Source organism: Acinonyx jubatus, chromosome D3, assembly GCF_027475565.1.
Source record: "Acinonyx jubatus isolate Ajub_Pintada_27869175 chromosome D3, VMU_Ajub_asm_v1.0, whole genome shotgun sequence".
NCBI classification, from domain to species: Eukaryota; Metazoa; Chordata; class Mammalia; order Carnivora; family Felidae; genus Acinonyx; species Acinonyx jubatus.
In genome coordinates this window covers 51,482,238-51,508,877 of record NC_069392.1, presented here as the reverse complement: position 1 = coordinate 51,508,877, position 26,640 = coordinate 51,482,238, and the positions used below count along the sequence as shown (strand labels likewise).

General features: G+C 37.7%; 1 protein-coding gene across 6 annotated transcripts in view; it reads left to right on the top strand.

Moving 5' to 3' along the window:
• Positions 1 to 26,640, top strand: part of DSC1 (desmocollin 1) — a 353,895-nt gene that overhangs the window by 270,985 nt on the left and 56,270 nt on the right. The window contains exon 1 of one of the 6 annotated variants that reach the window (XM_053206523.1): positions 24,993 to 25,103. The exons of the other annotated variants lie outside the window; for them this stretch is intronic. Within the exon in view, the coding sequence (XP_053062498.1) occupies positions 25,026 to 25,103 (78 nt within the window). The 5' untranslated portion in view covers positions 24,993 to 25,025. Of the gene's footprint in view, positions 1 to 24,992; positions 25,104 to 26,640 lie in introns of those variants that run through there. 6 annotated transcript variants of the gene reach the window in all.

The window sequence follows — 26,640 nt, the reverse complement described above, 5'->3', positions numbered from 1 at the left end:
TCAGGTGGTTAAGCATTCAAATTTTGGTTTTGTCTCAGGTCATGATCTCACGGTCTTGAGATCGAGCCTGAGGCAGACTCCACACCTACTGGCAGATTCTCTGTCTCTGTCTCTGTCTCTCTCTCTCTCCCCCTTTGCCCCCCTCCCCCCCACAAAAACAAACAAAAAGAAATAAAGCAACAATGAGATAGCGTTTTTCAGCTTTCAGATGGGGAAAATTTTAAAGAATAATAATTTTATGTCTTGGCAGCTTTTTAGAAAACTGGTAGATTTATGGAATGCTACCTTCTCTTCGGAAAGTATCTTGGTAATACCTACCAAAATTTCTTAAATGCATCGTTCTTTTACACAGGAATCTAACTCTTCCAAAGTGTATTCGTTAGGAAAGAGTAGGTTATATTGCACATACAAACAATCTCAAATCTCAGTAACATAATGTGATAGAGGTTTTTTGTGCTACATAACAACACAGGCTGACTGGGGAGATTGTTCATTGTAATCACTTAAAGAGCCAGGCTGAGAGAGGACCCATCTACACAGCAGCTCCCACAAACACTCGAAAGGAGGAGGAGGATTTGCCAAGTTCTGCACTGGACCTTAAAATAGCTCTCAGAAGTGACACCTGTCACCTCCACTCACATTTCATCAATCAAAACATGCCACATGGCCATACCTAACCTCAAAACAATCAGAAAGGACAATGCTACTATGTGCCTAACAAAAGAACATTTATGATACTATAAGAATCTATTCTATGGAAATAAAAGCACCAATATATAAAGATGTGAGTACAATGATGTATCACAATATTGTTTTCCATCACAATAAAACTAGTAACAATCGGAATATCCATCAAAAAGGAAATGGATTATAGGGCACCTGGCTGGCTAAGTCAGTTAAGCATCTGACTCTTGATTTGGGCTCAGGTTATGATCTCACAATTCATTAGTTTGAGCTCTGCATCAGGCCCAGCACTGCAGACAGTGCAGAGTCCGCTTGGGATTCTCTCTCTCTCTCTTTCTCCCTCTCTCTCTCTCTGCTCCTCCCCTGCTTGCTCTCTCTCTCTCAAAATAAACTTAAAAAAATGATTATATAAAGCCAGTGAAAACTTCACTCTCTGTCCCCTTTTGGGGAGGGCTACCCCTGCCTTAGGGGGGTCACTGGGCAGATAGCAGGCTTCTCACTCGCTGCAGTGTTGGAACAATAAAATGTGATGCCTGGGGTCCCCTCCCCCGCCCAGGGAGCTGCCCATGGCTTTTTTTTTTATGAATCTGGTGTTTGGGTAGTCAGAGGAGAAGATGACTCCACTTCAGTGCAAACCCCCTTTTTCCAGGAGCCAAGATTCAAAAGAAAAGGGTGCTCAGACTGTTAAACACATCTGCTTTGTGTAAATAAATGTTTACAATTTTATATCAAAGCATGGGAGTTTCTGACTGTGTATTTTTTACTTTTATAGATTTTGAAACTATGATCATTTATATATGTGTTTGTGGGAGCTATGATAAGTTTTATGGCAAACAATTGGTATTGTTAATCTTTTATTGTCATCAAAAAACATAAAAATCCTATTAATCTCTTGTATTTCCCTTAACTCTGATATACACCAAAAATAAATCTTACTTTTCTTCTTCTATCATTATAAAATAATAAAGGTATTTTGCTAGTATGGAAAAAAAAGAAATGATATATACATATTATGGGATATAACCCGGCTATTTATCTGGCTGAATATATTTGTATTGGATGCTTGCTCGAGATGTGTTATATGGTAAAAAACACTTGAATAGAATGTGCATAGTATGATACTAATTTTGTAAAAACACACAACAGTGACAAAAAGGTCTAGATAACTATATATATGTTCATGTGTGCATGGAGAAAACTGTGGAAGAATAGATACTATATAACCTTAATTTATGTGCATATACATAAAATATACCTGTATGTATGTATGTATAAACTTGTGTGTGCATAAATGGCATATGTGTGAACTTTTAAGAGTGAATATCACTTAACTTCCTATTTATTCATCTTTAGATTTTTTAATGATTTAATATGTAATATTTTGTATTTTTAAAATTACTAAAGAAATTTACTAATTTCTAAAAATTAAATAGACATGTCATAAATAGAAAAATGCTCATTTACTTTAAACAAATACAGAGACATTTAGGTACATAATTCCTTCAATATAACTCTGATACATGCAATTTATTCTTCTATTCATGTTTTTCAATTATCAATATATATTAAATATCTAAGTATCACATATTAGAGCTAGAACCACGAATAAGATAAAGATGCCTGCCCTGTTCAGCTTGTTTTATAGTGAAAAGACAGACAAAAATAAAATAACAAATAGGCATATAATGTAAACTTAAGTATTGAAAAATATTTTAAAGAAAAATAGCTTAGAGGCACCTGGCTGGCTCAGTTGGTAGAGCGAATGATTCTTGATCTTAGGGTCATAAGTTTGAGCCCTGCGTTGGGTGTGGATATTACTTAAAAATAAAATCTTAAAAAAAGAATAGCTTAATACAAAGATTGTGTTTTGGAAGGCAATACTATAAATAAGGTGGTCAAAAACATTCAAGAGCATTTCCTCAGTAGGGCTGAGTAATGATAAGATTTAATTTACATTTTATACAAAAGACCTGACTGTGTGGGAGCAGGGAGAACATTTCAGTAGTTATTGCAAGAAACCAGATGAGAGATAAAGGTGGCTCAGTGTAGGATGGTGGCATTGAAAGAGGACAATCAGTTCATATTCTAGATCTATTTTGAATTATGAACCCCATAGGACATGGGGGGTGTATTAGAGGTGGAGTGAAAGGGAATAGAGTCAACTCAGGTGATTCCTAAGTTTGGGGCCAGAAGTATTGGGTGGATATAAGAATTGTGGAGGAACAAACTTGGGATGTGGTCAGAAACCAAGAATTTTGTTTTAGATATCTTCAGTTTTAACTATCTACTCAATATCCAAGTAGAAACGTTAAACAAGTGTCTGTATATCTGGGCCTCATTAGTTTGATGATGATATTTAAACCTGAAACACTGAATGAGACCACCAAATATGTCTGTGTGTCGATGAATAGAAGAAAGTTGAAAACTTAGCACTGGGGCCCACAAAATTCAGAGGCCAGGAGTAGAGAAAGAATAACTTGTGAAATAATAGAAGAGGAAGTCTTCAATAAGTTAAGTAAAGAAAGTATTTTTGGAATGAGATGAGAGATTTGTTACGTGTTATTGTGTATCTGAGTGGTTGTATGCCTTTTGCTTTTTTATTACTTGTAAAAAGAAAAAAAAAAGAAGAAAAATATGACTCATGTAGCCAAGTTCATACCAGAAAAATGTCTAGGGTATTGTTGATAGAAAAGAAAAAAAAATAATTCTAATTATAATCTCCAACTGCCTTTTATGAAAGTTTGATCTTGTTGAATAGAGTCCTTTATTCTGCTGAGTATCCTGAAGTGTTTGGTTATATATATTTGCATCTTAGTGTTATAGCAGGTTGAATTGATCACATGATAAAGCAAAAGGAGTCAGGACTTTCAACTATACAGGACTGAAGAGAGTGACAAATCCTCTCTTCCCCAAACAACCATAAAGCTGCAAGAATGTGAAAGAAAAATCATTTCAGAGCTCTGGAAATCTACCAAATACAAACAACAACTGATTCAGGAAAAAAGCTGTTACATGTCGGAAAAACAGTGGGAGTCCATAGCATTCTTGGCTGGGACTATCCACCTGCCCTGTACCAGTTCAGAGGATACAGTAGTTCTGCTACCAGGGCTGGCTAGCCATGAAAATCAGCACTTTCACTGTGGAAGAGGGTGACATTATTTGGAGTGGAGGCTGGAAAAATCTCACCCAGCAGCAAACAGGAAAATCTTACAGCTCTTCTGGTCTGAGGTTGGGGTCCCTGTAGGGGCAAATAGCACACCAGAAGACTAGGAAGATATTTAGCAGTGAGATAGTAATTGAGGGACTTGATAAACATTCCACACATCCCTGACTGTCTGGAGGCCTGTGTGCATGTGTGGTGGGGACCCAAGGAGGCCCAGCAGAAAGTAAAAGCCAGGCTGACCTAAAATCCACCCAAACTTTGAATGTGTTTCTCAAACCAAACATAGATTCACCATTAGAGGGAGGGAAGCATTATGGGCCTGAAGTGTTTGACTGTATCTTTTTTAAATTCTTGACTGACTAATAAGTTGCAAATCTAGGGGTCAATCTTAGGAGACTTGATTTAAAAAAAAAAATTTGTAGGGGGGGAAGAATTTTTCCTGTACCCTTTTAGCTGGTCTATTAATAAACCAACATAAGACAGATTAACAGAAGAAAAACAAATTTAATTAAATATGTATGAGAGCCTCATAAGAATATGAGACCCACAGGCATTCAGGTAATTGAGGGTCATATGCCATCCTGAGCTAAGAAGAAGGGGTAGGGGTCTGGGGCTTCAAAGGGAAGGAAGACAATTTACAGGAAGATGGGAAAAACAAATATTTGGTAAACAAGTGTTTGCCCTGCCCTGCAGAGAACAATGGGACACAGACAGGAATTTGGTCTCCATGCCCTGCAGAGCTTCCCCCCAGCTCATTACACTTAGGCCATATTTTTTGCAGTTATCTCTGGTGATAGTTCTCTTCCTGAACCAGGTCTTCATCTAAAATCTTTCAGGCAGCTAAGGGGGAGGTAAAACCTCATCTGAATCTTTTGGTCCTTGATTGACTTCATCTCAAATTAATCCACATGTCAAGATGGCACATTTTGGGGAGGCTTTTTCTGAACCCCTTCAAATATAAATAAAATAAAATAAATATGAGCAGACATGAGCAGCCTCACACCACAGGGGGTGACAAATTCCTTGGATTAAATCTAGGTAAATTGCATAAAATAACAACAACAAACAATCTAACAACAAAGTATATCAAGAAAAAAACCTTCAGAGAAAATAAAAAGAAAGTCATAATCCAGAGTTGCTAGACTATATTATCTAAAATGTTTAGTTTTCTACAAACAAAACAAAACCAGGAAACTGTGAACCATGCTTAAGAAGCAATCAATAAGAAACTGTCTCTGGCTTGGCCCACAGGTTGGTTCTAGAAGATCAAGACTTTAAAATCAGATATTACAAATATGTTTGAAGAATTTAAGGGATCAGAACATATATTTAAGAATGAAAGGAAAATATGTTGACAGCGGTTCAAAAATGGGGAATACCAATAAAGAAAAAGAATAGAAATAACTAAAGAAAGAACTAAATGGAAATTCTAGAGTTGACATTTGCATAATCCATGGGACTAATGGCCCATTAGACCATTTGTATTAGCCCCCTCCCCCCAAAAAACTGAAGCAATCCAATTATCCATCAATTGGTGAATAACTAAACAAAATGTGGTATATCCATACAATTGAATATTATTCAGCAATAAAAGGGAGTAAACCTCTGAAACCCGCTACAACAAAGATGAACCTTAACATTATGCTAAATGAAAAAAGCCAGACGCAAAGGCAATATATTCTGTAATTCCATGTGTATGAAACATCCAGAAAATTAGTATCTATAGGGACCACAAGAGAGGAGCAGTAGCTGCTGGGGCTGAGAGTGTAAGGGAGTTGATTGCAAATAGGAATTTTTTAGACTGGTGGAAATGTTTTAAAATTGGATTGGGGTGGGGCGTCTGGGTGGCTCAATTGGTTGTGTTCCACTTCAGCTCAGGTCATGATCTCCTATTTTGTGAATTCGAGCCCCACGTGGAGCTCCGTGCTGATAGCTGGGAGCCTGGAGCCTGCTTTGGATTCTGTCTCTCCCTTTCTCTCTGTTCTTCCCTGCTTGCACTGTCTCTCTCTCTCTCTCTCTCTCTCTCTCTCTCTCTCGGAAATAAATTAAAAAAAATAAATAAAATTGGATTGGGGTGATGGCTGCACAACCTCATAAATTTACTAAAAGAACCATTGAATTCTTTACTTACAATGGTCAGATGTTTTTAATATGTAAATTACATCAGTAAATCTGTTTAAAAATAGAGGGAAAATGGGCCAGCATACAGATCATGGGGGATCTGGTGGGTGATGCAGGAAGAAAGCCATCACATAGGTGGAATATAGCTGCGTGCTCCATGTGACTTCTCTTCATCATCTGAAGTGACACTGAAGTGATGTGTGGCTCTTCCTGGTAGAGGTTTAAGAATCATCATTTGATTTGCTGTGTCACTTTTTCTTTTGCCTCAGTGACTAGCCTATGATACAGTCAGGGGCTATTCTGTTAGCCTTGGTCTTAGAGTAAGGCCAAAACATGGAACAGAGTTGAGCTTACCTGTAAGGCATGTGCAGCATGAACAAGAAATAAATCTTGTGTTTGTTTTTTTTTTAATTACTGGTATTTTGGGATTGTTTCTTACCACAGCATAATGTCGCCCATGCTAATGTATACATGTTCCTTAAAAGATGTTACAAACACACAATTAACCACTTTGCCTCTATTTGCTCATTCCTGTAGGGTACTAATCTGCAAGCAATGTTGTCTGTTATTTTATTTTTCTAAGGGTAAGTTTTTAAAAATGCTCTTTATCTGTGACACAGATAATTGAGTGAATGGTGGTTGAATTGATGTCTTATCTATTCTCAGACCATCTTCGTTTATCTGTAATGGGCTGACTGGAATTAGCAGAGTCTGGAAATAGAGCCACCTGCTTGGGTGTGGTAGATATTAGGAAACAGACACAATTGTAGGTACTGGAAGAAAGTCTAGTCTAGTGGCAGAACATGTCCATTGAAGCAAATTTCTTAATTGGTTTAAGTGATGAGTTATAGATGATTAACTTAGTACACCTGGCTTTCAGGTCAGCCCTGAGGAGGCTGGAGCTTCTGGGCTGAATGTATCTGTTCATCAGCAATTTCATCCACTTGACCTATTTTTCTATTCAAATATGACCACTTTATATGTGTGCTGTGATGTGAAAAATATTAAGAAACAAGGCTGAAAGGATAAAAATAATCATATTTTAATCAAGTAGTTTTGAGGAGAAGAGAACAGAACCAGAAGAAAATAGGGGGACGTATCAATTAAGGAAACAGAGTGTCTCAATACATGAATCTTATTAGAGGAAAAATTGGTAGCAATTGAGTGCTTGCTACCAGTCTTAGCATTTCAGTTAATACATAATCATATTCAGTCTTCATTGTGTGTGAGGAAATTATTGCCAGTAACATTTTAAAGAAGAGGAACCCAGAGCTTAGAAAGAATAAAATAACTTGGCCAGGATTATGAGTTTGCAAATGTGGGGAATGGAATTTGAATCAAGTTGTTGAACTGGAAAGCTCAGTCATGGGATCCAGGAACAAGTGATAAGGTGGACAGAGTGTAGGCAGGTTGGTTGTCAATATCAGCGTAATCTGTCTTCTGGCAACAAGACCCAGTCACTGGGTTTGGGTTTAGTATGTGTTCCTAATAGGGGATGAGAAGAATTGGCATGAATCAAATAGGATTATCAATTCTAAAGGGACTGTGGCATTAAAATAGCAGAGGTTATTTTCAGCACATCAGTTTAAGATCAAGACCAGAATTGCAGCTGAAAGAAGGGTTGTTAACCTTGGAGTGTTAGGTTAAAAGCTGTCAGGGTGAAGCATAGGAATTAGGATACCAATGAGTCATCAACTGTGGAGAGGGTAGAAGAGCCTGTGAATTATCCAGCACCCAACACAGGGGATGTTTATTTATTTTTGAGACAGAGAGGCAGAGCATGAACGGGGGAGGGTCAGAGAGAGAGGGAGAACACAGAATCTGGAACAGGCTCCAGGCTCTGAGCTGTCAGCACGGAGCCCGATGCAGGGCTCAAACTCACGGACCATGAGATCATGACCTGGGCTGAAGTCAGACGCTCAACTGACTGAGCCACCCAGGCGCCCCGACTATGGATATTTTCAAGACTACACTTGAATTAGTCTTTCATGCATGCTCAATGACCCTCGTAATCGAGCAGCAGTTTCCAAACCTGAAAACACACCAGAGGAGGTAGGGAATGTGCTAAAATAGGTCTCTTGGACCTAGCTGATCAAATGAATGAGAATATCTGATAGGGTCCTAATCTGGAATCTGGATTTTTTTTTTATAGATTTCCCCCCAAAAATGATGAAACCATAAAAATGAGTGCAGTTGTTCCAAGATGATTAAAATCTATAAATTAATCAAGGTTTTTTTGTTCTTGTTGTTGATGTTCCCCAACCATGTGCTTTCTCCTTTCTCAACCTGCCCCAAATTTACCAATGTCATTCCTTTTTGCTTTTCTCAACTTTTCCTCTTCCTCTTTTAAAATCATAATTAAGCATACTTCATCAAACAGAAAGAAATGTTCTATTCAGGAAATATTTGTTTTTAATGAGACATGAAAAGGAGGGCAATATGGAGTGTCATTTCATACTTGGAGCCAATTTGCTTCAGGCCAGCAACTTTAAATTATTGATTGGAGAATACATGGGTTGGCACACCTTTTATTGGTGACAGGATGGTCCTTTTCCAAAACTGGTGCTATGATGTAGCCTTTGTTTGTTTGTTTTTTAATTTAAGTAAGTTCTTAAAAAGCCCAGATGTTAAGCTCCATCTAGGACATGTGCAAATGTCAATCAATCTTTCTCCACTGCTACCCACAATTAGAGAGTAGTCGTGGGCCTGCCCAATTTGATTTTCAACCACTGTTTTGGAAAACTCTTAAGTAATGTCTATTCAATTCCTATACTCTCTGTGCTAGATAATTTACATCTTGATTTTATTTTTTTTCTTTATTATTTTTTGAGAGAGAGAGAGAAAGAGAGCATGATTAGGGGAAGGGCGAAGGAAGAAGGAGGGAGAGAATCTTAAGCAGGGAATGGAACACGACACAGGGCTCATTCTCAGGACCATGAGATCATGACCAGAGCCGAAATCAAGAGTTGGACACCTAAGCAACTAAGCCACCCAGGCACCCCAACATCTTTAATTTAAAATAACTGGAGGGGTGCCTGGCTAACTCCATTGGAAGAGTATGTAACTCCTGATCTGGGGTTGTAAGTTTGCACCCCACATGGCATGTAGAGATTACTTAAATACATTTTTAAAAATTTTTAAATAACTGTATATTATTTTATCATTTTCACTTTATATGAGAAACCTGAGACTTAGAAAAAAAGTAATTTGTGCAAGGTATATAGAGTATCAAAGTGGTGGAGTAAGAATTTGGACCTAGGCAGTTTCACCCTTCATCTTGCTGGCTTGATCACTGTGCTATAGACTCATTACTCTAGAGGAACTTCATGATAGTAACTAAACATAATGGGATACAATTGGGGGTACAATGAACAACAAAAATAAAAAGATTAAAAATAACAGACAATTTTATTTACACCAGAAATGATTGTAAAGGTTACCTACCCTAAATTCTTGAGAAAGCTGAGATCAAAAGGCATTAAAATAAAAGGCAAAAAATGTACTGTTAATACAAGGCTAGATAACCAGTTTTCCTATTTCCTAATGTAGTGTGCTACTGTTTCAACCTAACAACTTAGATGTATACAAGGGCAATCAGGGCTCCATAGGGATAAAATGGAAGGAACTAGTGAAGAATTTCTGGCTGTATAAATCAAGTTTGGTCTACATGTTAATGAATAAAGCAGGTGTTTTAGGCCAATGTGTTGTTTAAGGCTAATATATTGAAAAATAATCCCTATAATCTTAAATGCTTATGATGAATCATAAAAGATATGAAAACTTCAAGTTTTCTAATGGGATGTCAACAGTAAGAAAGCATCACTCTCACTCACCTTTATAATAGTCACGCAAAAAGTCAACTATGAATTCATAACTTATTTTTATTTATTTATTGAGAGAGAAAGTTGGGGAGGGGCAGAGAGATTGGGAGAGAGAGAATCCCAAGCACAGAGCCCAGCATGGGGCTCAAACTCACAAACTGTGAGATCCTGACCTGAGCCTAAATCAAGAGTCAGATGCTTAACTGAATGAGCCACACAAGCGCCCCAATAACTTCACTTTCAGTTCAATTAAGCAACTGATGGAAGCTGAGAGTGAGCAGGTGAGCCCCTGGGATCTATAGATATAAAGAAAGTTTGCACCCTCTTGCAGATGCTTCTCCCGGAACCTCACCCAGTTCTCACAAAAAAAATATTGGTGAGCACTTTGAGAAAGCAACCTAATGGCCCAGGGAGGGGAACTGCAGTCTCCATAGGCAGGTATGAAGCCATGTGCAGATCCCTCTTGCTTATCTCCCCTATAGAATAAGAGTCTGACACTGCAGGCAGAGGAACAGCAAACACTTCTGGCACTTTTGGCACTGGGGAGAACCATTCTAGCTGTGTAGAGGGAACAGAAAAAACTCTGTAGCCTTGGGGAAAAGGCAAGAATATTTGTGGAGCCCAGAACTACAGCTTGTGTGTGGGTTCAGGAGCACCAAGAAGGCCACACTGTCAAGATCCAGGGACAGAGTGCTTGCTTAAGACTGGCACTTATCCAGAATGACAGACTCCTCCCACTTGCTTCCCTTCCCCAAGCTAACAATATTGAACAATGGGTAACTGTGGAATAATGTTGGGAGAGCTGTAAGAATATGGAGAGAGAACCATCCCCCCCACCCCGAGGCACAACAGAAAGAGACGACCTCAAGCTAAAGGTAAAGCAAATATTGAGAAAAAAATCTCTTTGCAAAGACGAGGTGCTTAAATGCAAGTGATCTCTAGAAAAATTTTAATGCTGTGGCATACTGATTTTAACCATAGCAACAAAAATCCCCAGACCCAACTCAGCCCTTTCCTAGACTGTCTCAATTCCCCAAAGTAAAAATCTAGTATAATGAAAAGCATATGCAAGCAAAGAAGCTGTTTGCCTCAGTTTCCATTCCTACACAAGAGATCCAACTTTCAACAAAAAAAGTACAAGGCATACAAAGAAGCAAGAATAAATATCAAACTACCAAGAGCAAAGCAATCAATATGACAAAATTCAAATGTGACAGAGATGATAGAACTATCAGAAAAGGAATTTAAAATAACTGTGATTAATATGTTGACGGTTGTAAAGGAAAAGATTGACAACATATGAGAACAGATAGTCAATTAAAGCAGAGATGGAAACTATAAATGGAATAAAATAGAAATGTTAGAATGAAAAGGATAGTAACAGAGATGAAGAATTACATTAGAAGGCTCCTTAGGAGAGTTGATACACTGAGGAAGTAGTCAATAGGCTAATTGGCATTAAGTCAATAGGCATTACCCAAAATGAGGCACAAAGAGATCCAATTATATTTCTTATTTATTGCCAGTGAAGATCAACATGGAACAACCACTTTGGAAACCAGTTTGACCATTTCTTGTAAAGTTAAGCATATACTTACCATATGATCCAGGAATTCCACTCTGAGTAATTACCCAGGAGAAATAACACTGTATGTTCACACAAAAACCTGTATGTAAATATTTATAATTGCTTTATTCAGTTGCTAAAATTGGACAAAACTTAACTGTTTTTCAATGGGTAATTGGATAAACAAACTATAATGCATACATACAATCCAATGCTACTCAGCCATAAAGAGGAGTAGACTAGATACACACAAACATGATTGAATCTTGAAAGTACTTGCTAAGTGAATGAGCCAAACCCAAAAAGTTGCATACCATAGGATTCCATTTATATGACATTCTGGAAAAGGCAAAATTATAGAGTTGGAGAATTTATCAGTGGTTGATAAGGGTTGGAAGGGGGAGGAGGGCCTTACTGTGTAGGGACCACATGAGCAAATTCTCTAAGAATGGAACTATTCTCTAAGACAATTTTGATGGTGGATATATGACTCAAAATATTTTTCGGAATGCTTTGAACTCAACACCACAAAGAATAAAGTTTAGTGTGTGTAAGTTTAAAATTAAGTTTCTAGAAAGAGGTGAAGTGTTTGTGTTTCTGCACTCAGAGTTTGGAGTTGTTTTTAGGGCTAGTGATGTTTCTCAAACATAAATGCAATTCAGATTTATTCTTACTCCTTTAAAAGTCTGAATGATTCCAGGATGAAGTCTCAAGATAGCACTTTCTCAAACAGTTCTCCCTTATAGAGAACACTAAATTAGAACTTAAATGAGCTTATCTCTTGTCTTCTTGTCTGTGACTCAGCCAGCTTCAACATAATGTGCACTATAATATTTACTAATTTAAAAAACATAATTGTTTGTTTCCTAACTACTTAACATTTTGATTAATCTTCTTCTTCTTCCTCACATATATCCGTTGTCACTCCACATCATCTTATGAGGCATCAGATTGTTCATTCACTAAAAAATGCTCGTAGGTGTGCTAAAGTACTTGGATGTATGTTGGAAGCATACTACCCTTATATAGGTATGTTCTAGAGACATCTTCTGCTAAATAATCTGCATTCATTACATGGTTTAGCTATTCAATTTTTATTGCCTTGCTCTCCAAGGGAATAATGATGGTTATTTATAATTATTATCCACTTTACTTACAGTTCTAAAAATCCTTTGAAATGCCTCCTCAGTTATCTTAATAATTGTACATACACACAAAAGGATAAGTAAAATGATGGAAATTTTAAGCACCATGGGACCCATTTTTCAACAGGTGCTCATTCCAGGATTCACCACTCATAGAGTTACCTTACTGTCACTGATCAATAGCCTTGAAATAATTTTAGTCATTAACCTAAGTTCACCAGAGATATTAATGTAAGTGTTCAACTCAACATATGGAGGTTAATGACAGGGGCCTTAGCTATTGTTTGAAGCCAAAGGAAATCATAGAAATAACTACCAAAAGGGAGTTGCTGACTGATTGGAGTATAATATAGTTCTCTTTTTAATACAGCACTTAGTATCTAATATTTAGAATCAACACATACTTTTTAAACTTGAGACAATTCTTGGATGATTAAGGCAAATTTATATTTGCTTTAGTTCATTTTGGTAGGTATCTCAAGAGTAGGGATAAATTACGTTAGAGCTGTGTGTCCAAAGCAGAATTTCTATCTTTCTAGACCAAAAGTTCTCTTTACTGTTTTCTCTTTGTGTTACAGGTACCTTCTAATTCACTTAGACTCAACGACATACCATCTTTGACTCTCTTTTCCCTACTTCCTTCAGCACTACCCCTATTTGTTATTAATTTGGACTGGTCCTGTATCTGTACTGTCACCTGAATGAACCCATTTCTTCTGAATGCTCTTTCTGTCACTACAATATTTCTGGCTCACAGTACTTCTCACTTCTCCGCATGAAGCTTTGCCTTGGTTTCCTGCCAACCAAGGAATGGAATTAGAAGTCCATTCCTTCTAATGGACTCAAGATCTTGTTAGACATCTTAGTTTTGATCTTAAATCTGTTTGTGTGATTGATCTCTGTTCCCAAACCTCCCCTGTGATATACTATGACCACTTAAGATAACTATGACAACACATAAACCAGATATCATTTTGTAGAGAGTTTCTTTCAATGCTAAGGTGAGAGGTCTCTCTCACTCAAGTGGCAGTGAAAAGATACTGGTTTTTTGTTTAAGGAGGAAAAATATGTGACAGTGTGAATACTGGATTTGGAAAGAGAGAGAGAGAGGAAGAGAAAGGAAGAGAGAGAGAGAGGGAGAGAGAGGAATTACCAATTAGAAGGGCGTTGTAATAGTTTAGGAGAAAGGTAATGAAAGCCTGAACTCGGTGGTTGCAGTGAAAAGTGAAACAAAGAGACAGACTGAAAAATTGTTACATAGATAAAATAGATAAGATTCTAGCAAAAACTTGTTTAAGGAGAATGGTGAATAAGGAGGGGCCACCATGACTTTGAAGTTTCCCGTCTTTGTGATAAATAGGATAGAAGGGCCAGTAACAGATGGAGGGCGTAGCAGACCTTGGAAGCATCAGGAAGCCTAGGCAGGTAGTTTAAAGAGACTGACTTTGCATCTTTCTGGTACTTAGTTCCATATGATAGCAAACAAGAGTCTTGATTTCTTTCTGCCTTAGTTTGAACAGGTATATACGGAGGCAAAAATACCTACCTAGAGAGGAATGTTATGAGTATTGAGTGAGAAACTACATGAAAGGCACCTACCACACAGTGAGTTTTGGACCGATAAATAGGCTTTATTATTCTTATTATTATTGTAATTACTGTAAGGAAATAAGCGCCATCCTAATTGTTAACCAGTAGTTAGTGATTATCTGTCTACACTAGACTGGACATCATGTGGCATTTACATGAGGCCTTGCTTAATTAAGAGGAGCTGACCTGACTAATTAAGAGTCTAGCAATCCATTCATATAAGATGATCTGTCTTTGGGAAGACACTTCCCAGAAGGTTTACTCAGGCAATCTGGTTTGCAATTTGAAGTAATTTGGAAAGGATCCATAAAAGGAAATGGGAAATGCAGGAAGACAGGTTGAGCCATCTAGCTGGGAGCTGTCTGTGGAGGAGTCAGGAAAGGCACATGAATGAGAGGCTTCATGAAGGTAGAAGCTGGAGGGGGGGGTGGGTTGAGGGTTGAGACAGAGAGGATTGCTGGGGCCAGAGCTAGTACCATAGACAAGGTGCGGTGTGTGAGCTGTTAACTGAAGAGGTGCAATAACCATAAAAAGAGGGAGGTGCCAGGGGAAGGGCAGGAGGGTGGAGACTGGGAGGGGCAGGATTGGGAAGGGACAAATGGGAAATTGCTGGACCTACTGGAGTGGGCCTCTCCCAGTAAATCATTTGCACTTGCTGGACCAGCTTGAATGTCTTCCTTTATGTTGCACCTCCATTAAAAAGGCATTGCTTCCTTTCTGTGTTGGCTTTAGTCACTCCATTACTCACCAAAGCAGCTGGAAGTCTTCATGCCGACTGGGGAGTGAGAGGCACGGAGCAGTTGAGTCTGTTTCGCTTGAGCAAGCACAAGTAGGATTGCACATCTCTGGAACATAGAAGATGGTATCAGGAATGGGACAAGCATAATATCAGGGTGGGACAGAATTATTACTTGAACTAATTATATTGCAAAAATGTGTTGCTCATGAAATTATATGCATGATACATATATAAGTATGTATTTAGGTTTTTGTGAATAAAAATATTTTTTATTCAGTATTTTCAATTGCAACCTATAGCACTGTGTGGTTGATATGTACCAAATAGGAAGGAAGAGAAGAGAGCATCACTGGAGTGAAGAGCATGGCTTTGGTATATGCTAGAACTGGCTTCAAATCCCACCACTGCCACCAAGCTGTGTGACTTTCAGCAGGTTGCTTAACCAACCTCTTTAGGCCTTATTTTCCTTAAATGTAGACAGTGAAAAGTAATATCTATCAAAGGGGTGTTATGGGGATTTAAAAAAGGTATAATGTAGCCAGACATAGTGTGTACTCAACAAATGACAGCTGTTACTACTTATTACGTTTTATGTTAGGTGGGGTTTTTTTATGGTTTTATTTGTTTGCTTGTTTGTTCGTTTAGAGAGAGAGAGAGAGAGAGAGCACATATGAGTGGGTGAGAGGGGCAGAGGGAGAGAGAGAGAGCAAGAGGGAGAGAGAGAGAGAGAGAGAGAGAGAGAGAGAGAGAGAGAGAGAGAGAGAGAGAGAGAGAGAATCTTAAGTAGGCTCCATGCTCAGCATGGAGCCCAACACAAGGCTCAATCCCATGACCCTGGGATCACGACCTGAGCTGAAATCAAGAGTTGGATACTCAAAAGACTGAGCCACCCAGGTGCCCCTAGGCGTTTTTTTTCTTTTTTTTAATAGTTATCTTGCATATCCTTCTAAAGCCATCTCGAGGCAAGAGTGAGACTCCAGTTTCACAGAGGAAGGGAATGAGGTTATACCAGTTAAGCTATTTGCTGGAATCATAAAACTGCTAGGTAGCAAAGCTAGCATTAAAGTTCAAGTCTTTTGACTTCCAAGTTCGATGCCTTTTCCAAAAATGACATAAAGACACAATGAAGTAGGAATCAAGGCTGGCATTCAGCATTTATTTAGCCAAGTGCTTTATCTCACAGTGCAATGTGAAAAGTACCATGTATTCTACTTCTGCGAAATGAGGCCACTGAGGTTGTATTAGGAGGTGGTCATTTTGGCTTGAGAAACTTTTTACAGATCCTCTCAGCCCTGTGGCACTGAACATTCAGAACAATTCTCCCACTTCACTCACAAAGAGAAGGGTGCCTCAGTGGATAGGCAAACAATAGATACGGCCAAAGACAAGTGACAGTGGCAAGAAGTACAGGTGGGTTGAAGGTGATGCAGCCTCTCTTGCCACAGTCATTAACTGGTTTAAAAGCAGATGGTTGCCTACAAATATGCTTTTCATTTTTCTCTATAACATGGCTGCATTGGCCATAATCCATGTATCCTAGCAAAGAGACCCAACATAGAAGGTGCCAGGCAATTTTGTAAGACCTCTCCATATGTGGAAGCATAATCTAGTCTAAGAAATTGGACATTAAAATGGACACCAATGGTTTCTAAACATCTCCCTCACCCCTATTGTGTTGCTCTGCTGGTTGGAATCCATTGCCCTTAGAAGCAAGCCCAAAGTTTTAAGTATTGTTAGAAAAACTCTGCAAAATCTAACTCTTCTTTAGCTTTTTATCCTCATCTCTTGGACCTCTCCACCTCACGCTCTATGCTCAGGCCAGATCAAGCTTCTCTCAGATTCTTGTATGTCTCTTAATGTCTCCTGGAGACCTTCACACATGCTGTTTCCTCCACTCTTTCCCTTTAGTTAGTAATTCTTATCCTTCAGAGAGGAGCTCGAAAGTCGTTCCCACCAGCTAGCCTTCCCAACCTCCTCCATGAAGTCTGGGTTGTGTTCCCCAGTGTGTGCTCCCAATGGCCACTCCCTTTTCCCTGCCATGGCCTCCCTCATGCATATCGTAGTGCTGTTTAGTTAATAAACGCCATCCCCATGAGACCCCTGTCCCCCAAGGGCAGAGCTCACAGCTCTCCTGTCATCACTGTACCTGTACAACTTAACTCTGCCTGGCGCATGACAGAGCAGGTTCTCCACTAAGTATCTGCTGAGTGAATAAATGTACGCAAAGAAGTACACTTCTACAGTTTGTGAAGCCAGCTTGTCAGGAAGAAAAGAAATGGAATTTACAAGCAGAGCTTTCCAGCAAATTGTATTCAGTCATAATACTACAAACATGCATATTATTATCTCTACATTTCTTGTTTTTGAATGATAATTATTTTGCTCCAATTTATGGAAATGAGTAATATTAATTTAAACATGACAGTAGTTGGCTCCTGTTTAAGAGTTATGTTAGTAGCATTTAGAATTAAAGGCCTTGGGTGGCCTTGGCCTATTGTTTTAAAAACAATATAATGTAGAACGTGCAAGGAACTGTTTTACTTTAAAAATAAAAAGCATGTGCTCCTCCTCTTTTTTTTTATTTAAAGATTCTACTTTTTTAAGAAATCTCTACACCCAGCATGGGGCTTGAACTCACAACCCCGAGATCTAGAGTTCCATCCTCCACCGACTGAGCCAGCCGGGGGCACCCCGCATCTTCTAAGTATAAATTAAATGAACATTGTGTTTGGCCCATAGATGATTACATTTAAAAATAATTGTAAGACATACTACTGAGAAATTGACAAAATGCCAGCTAAGTACACTCAGGGGGATGTGCTTTTTCTGTTTATAAAATATGCTTCCCCCTCCCCCCAAATACTCATAATTTGTCTTATAAGTAGATAATTTCGCTCCAGAAAAGTACATTTTTAAGTCGGTGTAGCTGAAATATTACATCATCAGTTAAGCAACTATAATATCTATCTCACAAATCAGCTACCTGAGGCCTTAAGAATATATGGAAGGAGGGGTATCAGCATGAATTGATAAAATGACCATGTTGGAGGGATTTCATATCTAATTTATCCTCTTGACAACCTTGTGTAGAGTACCGTGTTCATTTTTTATTTTACAGAAAGGAACACACAGAACAGTTAAGCAGCTTACTTAAGATCACAATATGAGTTTCCAATAGTCAGATTGATGTAAACACTTATGCTCTTTCTAACCCATCAAGGATACGGCAATTCCTTTTCTGTTGACTGAGCCCAGATTCCGGAGCTCCAGCATACTAATCCACAGGACAGACTGTGTCTGCTTTATTCAAATAAGTACAGGTGTGTCCCAAAGGAGAGCTGGCTACTGGGACCATTTATCAAAATTGTATATTTCTGGGAGCAAAATTCTCTTTCTGACTTCTCGCTCCATCTTTTATTAACTGTGTGAGCTGAACAAGTTAACTGCTCTCTGCATTTCAGTTTCCTCACTATTATTATTATTTAAAAAAAATTGTTTTACATTTATTTATTTTTGAGAGACAGAGAAAGACAGCGCGAGCAAGGGAGGGGGAGAGAGAGAGGGAGTCACAGAATCAGAAGTAGGCTCCAGGCTCCGAGCTGTCAGCACAGAGCCCAATGCTGGGCTTGAACCCACGAACCGTGAGATCATGACCTGAGCCAAAGTTGGACGCTCAACCAACTGAGCCACCTAGGTGCTCTGTTTCCTCACTATTAAATAGGCATTCACTAACTCATTGGGTTCTTCTGGGGATTAAACCTCATAATGTATGAAAATTGTTAAACCCAGTATTGAGCACAGAGTAAATGCACCTCGAAACCAGGTAGGTATCTTTAATACAAAGCTTAATCACTTGTTGTATTTATCCATTATTAATAATTTATTGCAATTGCACTCAAATAATATTTTACAAAAGAAAGAATAAGATTTATACATGCAGCTTACTTACTGAATTACATAGCATGAAACGGAAACCATGAGCTCTCGATTCAGAACCATTGATTGGTTACTGACCGATTAGAAGCTGAAAAATACATATAAATACATTTGCCATTTTTACAATTTAGAAGAATTTTCATGTGAGGGATAAGAAGATTAATATACTATTTAAGACTGTGATATTCTACTTATAGTATCTTCTTGTATGCCTTTCATCTTCAATTCCTGTTTTCTGATGGAATCAAACAAAAATAAATGTTGGCTTATCTTATTTGAGCTACTTTTTTCTTTTAACTATTTGTGCTTTGACGATCTTAATTCTGTGACCACAAGCCAAAGCTATTAACTTGAGGCCTAATCATAGTAGTTCCTATGGCTCATTTTACTTCTCAGATTTTGCATACTTCTCAAGAAACTCTTACTATGAGATGCTGCTTATTGGGAAATGTAAAAGTAAATGATAGACAACTCTTTCCATTCCTCTCAATTGAATTTTTTATAGAATCTCATTATAGTTTAGTTAGACCCACTCAAAGAAATCTTATCTTATAGTTGACCTGGAGGCAGTAAGCACAGATAGAAATACTTCTCCTCCTTCCCATAACATCTGCAAAATTAAGTTTGTTCTACAAATACAAAGTTGGAGATTTTAAATTATCGTAATCTAGTTTCATTTTTCAGGGAAGTAAACTTCTGGAGTTCAATGCCTAGTTTCACCACAAATAAGGTATAAGGAGGGCTGGATGAATTTGCTATCCATTTATAAATTAAATTACACCAAGCCTTTCTATACACCCCATCCTCAGATTCTAAAACGGTTTATATTCGATGCTAGTAACAGACTAAATATTGACTCCTGGTCCCTTTGCCTCACTTTTCCACCTGGGGGAAGTCTAGCCACTGCTATTTCCTACCCTCCCAAAGCTTCACTCAAGTTTTCAACATATTTCATAACAGCTATCTGAATGAGGGCAGCTCACATGTTCATAAACTAGGACAACTCTATGAATTTAAAATGAGGACTACAACAACGAAAGACTCATGGAAATAAAAATGATACAAAGGCCTAGTGTTCTTTTTAAGTTTCATTTTTCATAAAAAGATAAGTTTATATATGTGTACCCCTTTAATAGGACACAGACTTCTAGCACACAGAGAACTCACAACATAAAGGCCCAGAAATTTCTTCAGATGGCTTCCATATGAGCTTTGCTTGCTGTGTATTTTCTATTTTAATATCAAGCATTCTCACATGGGATTTGTTTCCTCAGGAGGCAATGAAGAAAATTTTCTCTGTTAAACTACGGATAAAAACTACTGTAAACAGCTGTCAAAGTCTCATGATAAGATACTTCCTGAAGTTTGCAGAGTTTAAACTTTCAAGGCAAATCTAATAGTGTCAAGGTAAACAGGAGGGCTTTTGATATGGATACCGGTCTCTAGGAAGGCATTATGGGATCCCTCAATTATAACTATTAAGCCGCCACCACCACCACCACCCAGCTGAGAAGTTGCAAAATGCAATCCAGTTACTACAGATTATCTCAGCTAGCAATCAGAACTTTCGCCTGGATTTAATCTGACCTCAGAAAACTAATGGGGCAAGCCTCAACAGGGAGGGGCTGTGGATTGAGTGCAAGGGTGGAGAATCTTACACAGATGGCTGCACAGAAAGCACCATGGATAGGACACCTGGAGAGACCTGGAGGCAGAAGTGATTGCTGCTTTACTCTTCAGAAAATGGACATTGGCAGGTTATAGAAATATAACCTGTGTTTCTCCACACTAATATTACTCACATACCCAAAGCTTGCATTTTATTTTCAAACTGTGACACATGCACACCTATACATGTGTTAGATATTTTTAGCTTTCCTGTAGTCTAAAAGTTAATGCTTCTGGAAAGATTTTTACAATGTGAGGGACATTTAGTAAATGTGCATTTTTATTCTGACCAGGCTACTAGCTTCATATCTCAAAATGGATTTGGATGTGCCAGCAAAGTAGTTTTTGCTAGGTGAGAGATATGGCCTATTTCGCTGACAAGGCAACCCTGGGTTTGTCACCACTTCTTAAGCCTCATAATGAAGTTAATCATTGATGAAAGGAACACCAGAAGTCAGCTGGAGTCTTGGGAGAAAATCAGGTTTTATCTGCTTGTATAAATCTAAAAGTCAGTGTTAGATTTCTGAGCTCTTCAGAGCAGGGAGACATTTGGACCTGAAGAATAAAGATCCAAGAGATGAAAAGAGGAGATGGTGATATCAGACTTGCTCTGATGTCATGAGAGGAAATCTTAGACATGCACAGTAGGATCAATGGGTAGGAGAGAACATTCTTAATGTGATTATCTTATTGAAGGCAATTTATTGCCAAAGTCCAAAGTTAAATTTGCCATGGGGAAAGTGATTCTTGTTGAATGCCTCAAAATAAATGACTTTGACTCTCATTCACATGAAAATGAAAAGTAGAGACAACATAACCAACGTCTTGCAGAATTTACTTGGGTAAAGCTAATTTACCCTAAATAAAACATCTGGCTATTTCTCATTTTTCTTCTCCATTGTGGGGTTGATATCTGTATAATAACATTAATTAGGATAAAAATGGCGGTATGGTATTGCTGTGAGTTATTAAGGGTACAAGACAGGGTAAAGACAAAAATAATCTTAAAAGTTTAAGAAATGATTTGTAATTCACGACCTGAAATAGCAATCACTATCTAATATTTCATTTAAAACCATTCACCAGTGGAACAAAAGGTAAATATACTTACGGTGTAATTTAAGAACATAAGACAGCAATGCAAAAACAGAGTCTTTTATCACAGATATTTTTAGGTTGAAGACAGTCCAACCAATACAAGGTTCTGAGAAGTTAGATGTGCTTCCAGAAATGTTTCTTTCGAGAGTATCTGAATTTATAGTTTGTGACTTTTTTCTTTTTCCATGATGATAAGTGAGGGAGAAACCAAAGCAAAGAAAAGCAAAGGTATGTTTCAGTTGAGAGTATGCCAAATACACAGTGACTCACAGCGTCCTAATCAGATAGGCGTGACATCTCACTAAAAAAAAAAAAAAAAAAAAAAAGGCTCACCCCACCCACGTTGGAAACTGTTCTTTGCCAAAGCTCAGCATACTGACAACTACTTTCTAGACATGTCACTGTACTTACTCTGGATCAGCAAGGAAATTATATGAAAATACTGACCAAGGCATGTTAAATCACTATATGACTCTGATGCTGGTCTCTTAGATAGATTTAGCTATGACGAGTATGGATTTTTTTTATTTCAAGAATTAATCTCATTTATTTATGGATTTTTTATTTGCTCTACATTTTTCTAGCATTTTATGTAACCCATATATTTTTGAGGAAAATTTTAATAAGTATTTCTACTCACATTTCTTTTATTTTTTACATCTAATTCTGTAGGATTACATAGGTTAAATAAATAAATTTATGGCTTAAAGGAACTTTAAGAATCATGTCATCTAAAACCCTCATTTTATAGATGAGCAAAATGGAGGCCTTATCTACTGTCACATAGGATAGGATTTTTGCCAGGGAAAAAATGCAGTCTTTAGAGAAGTATTAGAGATACTCTAATTTTTTAAAACAGAGTTATTTCATGAGTTATATATAATGAATACACTTTACAAATTATTGCTAATGAAATCTGCAGAAAGGTTAGGCATTTGAGTTTAAACTCATGGTTTCTCAAAATGACAGTGCTTCTGAATCACCTGGAAAATTAAAAATAGAGACCAACAAAACAAAACACTTAAGGGACCCAATGCAGATCTACTGGCTCAGAATCTGGTAAGGTTGGATCCAGGCATTAATATATTTAAAAAGTACCTATAGGTGTTTTTAAAATCCTAAGTATGGATCAGTGTTTAAGAAATAGTGGATATTAAATAGGCACATGTTTGCTTTCCAAAATGTTCAATAGAAAGTAGGCAATAATATCCAGCTAAAGCAAGAAAGTATCTAGCTATTTAAGGAATGCAATAGTAAAAGTTTAACTTAGAAAAACCCAATAATTTCAATTTCAAGCTGTTTCTTTCCAAGATCTTTGTTGTCACTCTTTCATTTATGGCCTATGTAAGAGAACCTCTGAGTTTCATTAAAAGGCCTGAACATTTAATTTTTATGTAGGAACAACTGACTCCATGATCAAAATAAATTTTGGAAGACTTAGAAATGAGAGTTTAGGGGCACCTGGGTGGCTCAGTCAGTTAAGTGTCCAACTCTTGGTTTTGGCTCAGGTCATAGTCTCACAGTTCATGGGATTGAGCCCCACAACAGGCTCTGTGCTGACAGCATGGAGACTGCTTGGGATTCTCTCTCTCTCTCTCTCTCTCTTTCTCTCTGTTCCCCCTTGCACATGTGCACTCTCTCTCTCAAAATAAATGAATAAACTAGAAAAAAATGACAGCTCACCATCTTGACTAAACCTTGAATAAATACCCAATAAGAATTAATGAAGGCTACCTTTTTTTTTTTATTAGTAGTAGTAGTAGTTGTATAAAGATGTCTGTAGTTGATTGATATCCAAGAATAACATTAAAAGAAACCAATCCAGAAGCCACAGCATCATAGGCCACATCGTTGATCAAATGGCATTATGGCTGTCAGGCAAAAATCACAGACCAAATTTAATGTGTAGAGTGTATATTTCACATAGGATTTTATAAACCCCAGTATTACAAGTTTTTCTTTCAGTCTCTTCCTAGTTGTATCCCTGCTCGTCACTTCAACAAGTTATATAATTAAAGGACCAAGAAAGATATTTCTAATGGTGTCGTATTTTGATATTCCAGATAAGCCAGAGCCAGACATCTTGGCCCCCATTAGGGCAGTTATTGGTTATGGAGGACAACTATAGCATTCTGTCCTTAGCACTCCTCTGTTCTCCTGGAAGCAGCACTCTGTTCCTCTGGGAACCAATCTCCCTTTCCTTTTGTGCTCACCTTTTCAGAGGGAAATCTCAATCATAGTATCCCTCGAACCTGACCACACAACTGGACACATGACTCAAGAATAACTGCACAAGGTCTTCTTGGGGTTAATTCAAGCAGCAGTCACAAGGAAAAGATCCTCTCATTTCTGCTAGTGAAGGCACGAGACAATCTCCTATAGAAAAGAGAGAAGAAGAATGGAGAGACAAAACACAGGACAAAATAGAAAGAGTCCTGGCAGTGCTGGAGTCCCTGTCTTACAGTCCCTTGAGCCTCCTACCTCTCCTCCCAACCTGCAATTCTTTGTTTTTGTAAGTCAATAAGCTTTTCTTTTTGTCCTCAAAATCCAGTTTGAGCTGGGTTTCTAGAACTTGCAACCCAGAGTTTTATTTCAATAAAAATTCAAGACGTTCTTCAATTTCATATACCTTTTAGGGAGAGTAGACGTTATTTGACTTTCTCATTTGCTGCACTTGTTGCAGAAAGGGAATGGCAGAGGCAGCTTTATTGCTGGCTGTTGTCATATAAACTTTCATTGCTGGCCAGTCTCTGGAAAACAGAAAGCTAAAACAACAACAGCCTCTTAGAAAATGTAGGATTAAACCAAGAGAGAGACAATAGATATTACTTAGACTTCCATAGTTATTATTAAATATATTTTAGGTTTATTGTTTTGCATAAATGCAAATATTTACACAGCTCAATTTCTTATACACTAATTTAATAATGTATTTTAAATTAAAAATACCAGTGATTTTGGAAAAAGCTACCCAAATAAGTTAAATTTATCGTTCATACATTTGTAAGTTCTGACAGTTTGTTAGATATGTTTTCCTCCAATTTAAGTAGGTTTTTTTCTACTGGTTAATCATATTATTTTAACAAAATCTAGGTGATTTAGATGTTTTTACCAGAATCTGTCACTTTCCTCTCATTTTATCTATAATTTTAGCTGCGGTTTATATTTGACCTGACATAGTAAACATTTTCAAACTTTCCAACAATGAACAATCTCAAGATGTCTTCTGATCTGAACACCAATTATAATTATTTTTAATGTGTTTGTGTTTTTTATTCATTTTCAGGCTACGCTTGTAGTATTTACCATACTGTTTAAGTGTATTTTGTTTTTATTCATCATTAGCTTGTTGACACAGCCTTTTGTAGTTTCATTCTCCACAGTCAAACGTTTGAGTCATAATCAAAGGGCCTGTGCACTTCTACAGTTTGCTGAATGCCGTTGTTTCTTGCTCCTGTGAAGACGTGAAAAAGATGTTGTATGGTCACAGGTGATGCTGACTACAGTGTCCATCTGTATCTATGGCAAGGGTGGGGAGGTCTCTGTAGAAATGTGTCTGCGTTTCAAGTTGGTAAGTACTAGTTGACTAGTACTTGTTGACTTGTTTAGTGCTCAGCTTTTGAGACCGGAACTGTGGAAAGCGCAAAATGAGTGGAGATCACGGTCCCTTTGAATTAATATCCTTAACAACAACAAAAAGCAACACGGAAATATTATACATTTCTTGGAAAATATAGGAAGCATACGCTACCAATATGAGTAACATGTACAGACAGAAACAAGGAAGAAGGTGTTCCCGGTACTGAGCTAACCCCCTCTGAGGTGGAAACCTTCTGCATAATATCCCAATCAAATGATTAACCCACCCATATTTGTCTTCCTTAGTGGCAAGAAATTCTGTACCTTGTGGGGAATACTCATCCCATCTTAGTTTAAATAGAATTTTCTTTCTTATGCTTACCTGAGTTTAATCTGAACTCAAAGTTTTGACCCCATGTGATAGCTGGGTCCCTACCATCTCCTGGCTGGTCATACAATCTGACCCTGTGTCATGGGGGAACTGAACTTCTGTGTTCTCATCTTACATTCCACCAAAAAAAGGAGTGTTAAGGAGCCTGGAGCCTGCTTCAGATTCTGTGTCTCGCTCTCTCTCTTCCCCTTCCCCGCTCCTGCTCTGTCTCTCTCTGTCTCTCAAAAATGAATAAACATCAAAAAAAATTAAAAACAAAAACAAAACAAAACAAAAAACTCTAAACAAAAGAGGACTTCTCTAACTCTCCCGGAACAGAAGTTGAGTCTGAGCACCATCTTGCATGGCATTGTGCCTGCTACTGATAGGAAATGGGCCCACTTGTAGCCTCCCATCCATTCAGTTTCTCAAGGGTCCAACAGGTTGGAGCTGTTCTTCAACTCTTTGCTCAGTACTGTGGAATGCTATCCCTACATATCACAGGAAAAGGTGAAATTAGTGGTGTAGAATCCCTTTGAGATCTCTGATAAAAGATGATTTGATAATATAAGACATCATAATAAACAGACTGTGGGATTGTGTCCTTGGGGTTGTAAATGACACTCTGTCAACATGAACATATGAAGAGATGAACTTCAGGCATCCATTTGGTACCATCTTTTAATGATTTCCATTATATTGGAACATCAAATGTATAGTCATTACATAGTGAGAAATGCTCTGTGTGATCATTACTTAACAAGAAACTTAAACTTGTTCTACATGCACAGATAGACTGAATCATGTTTTGAGTTGGGATAAGCACTACAGGTAGAAACTTGTTCAATTATATGCCTTGGAAGAGCCAACCGCCAAACAGAAGAAACTAAATTTGTCAGCATTATCCAAAATGATTCAAGATTGGATAAAGTCAAATTAATAAAATCCTGTCCAGTTTTACTTTACTATCTTAAAACATGCACATCTTAAAAGGAATGCTAATTGCCACTTTATGTTAAAGAACAAGGCGATTGAAATCGACTATATTCTAGTAAATAAATTATCATGCAATTTAAAGATATAAAATTCAATGTGGAGAAATGATTTGACTACTCAGTTTGTCTCTTTTTCTTAATTCTCATCAATTTACAGATTTAGG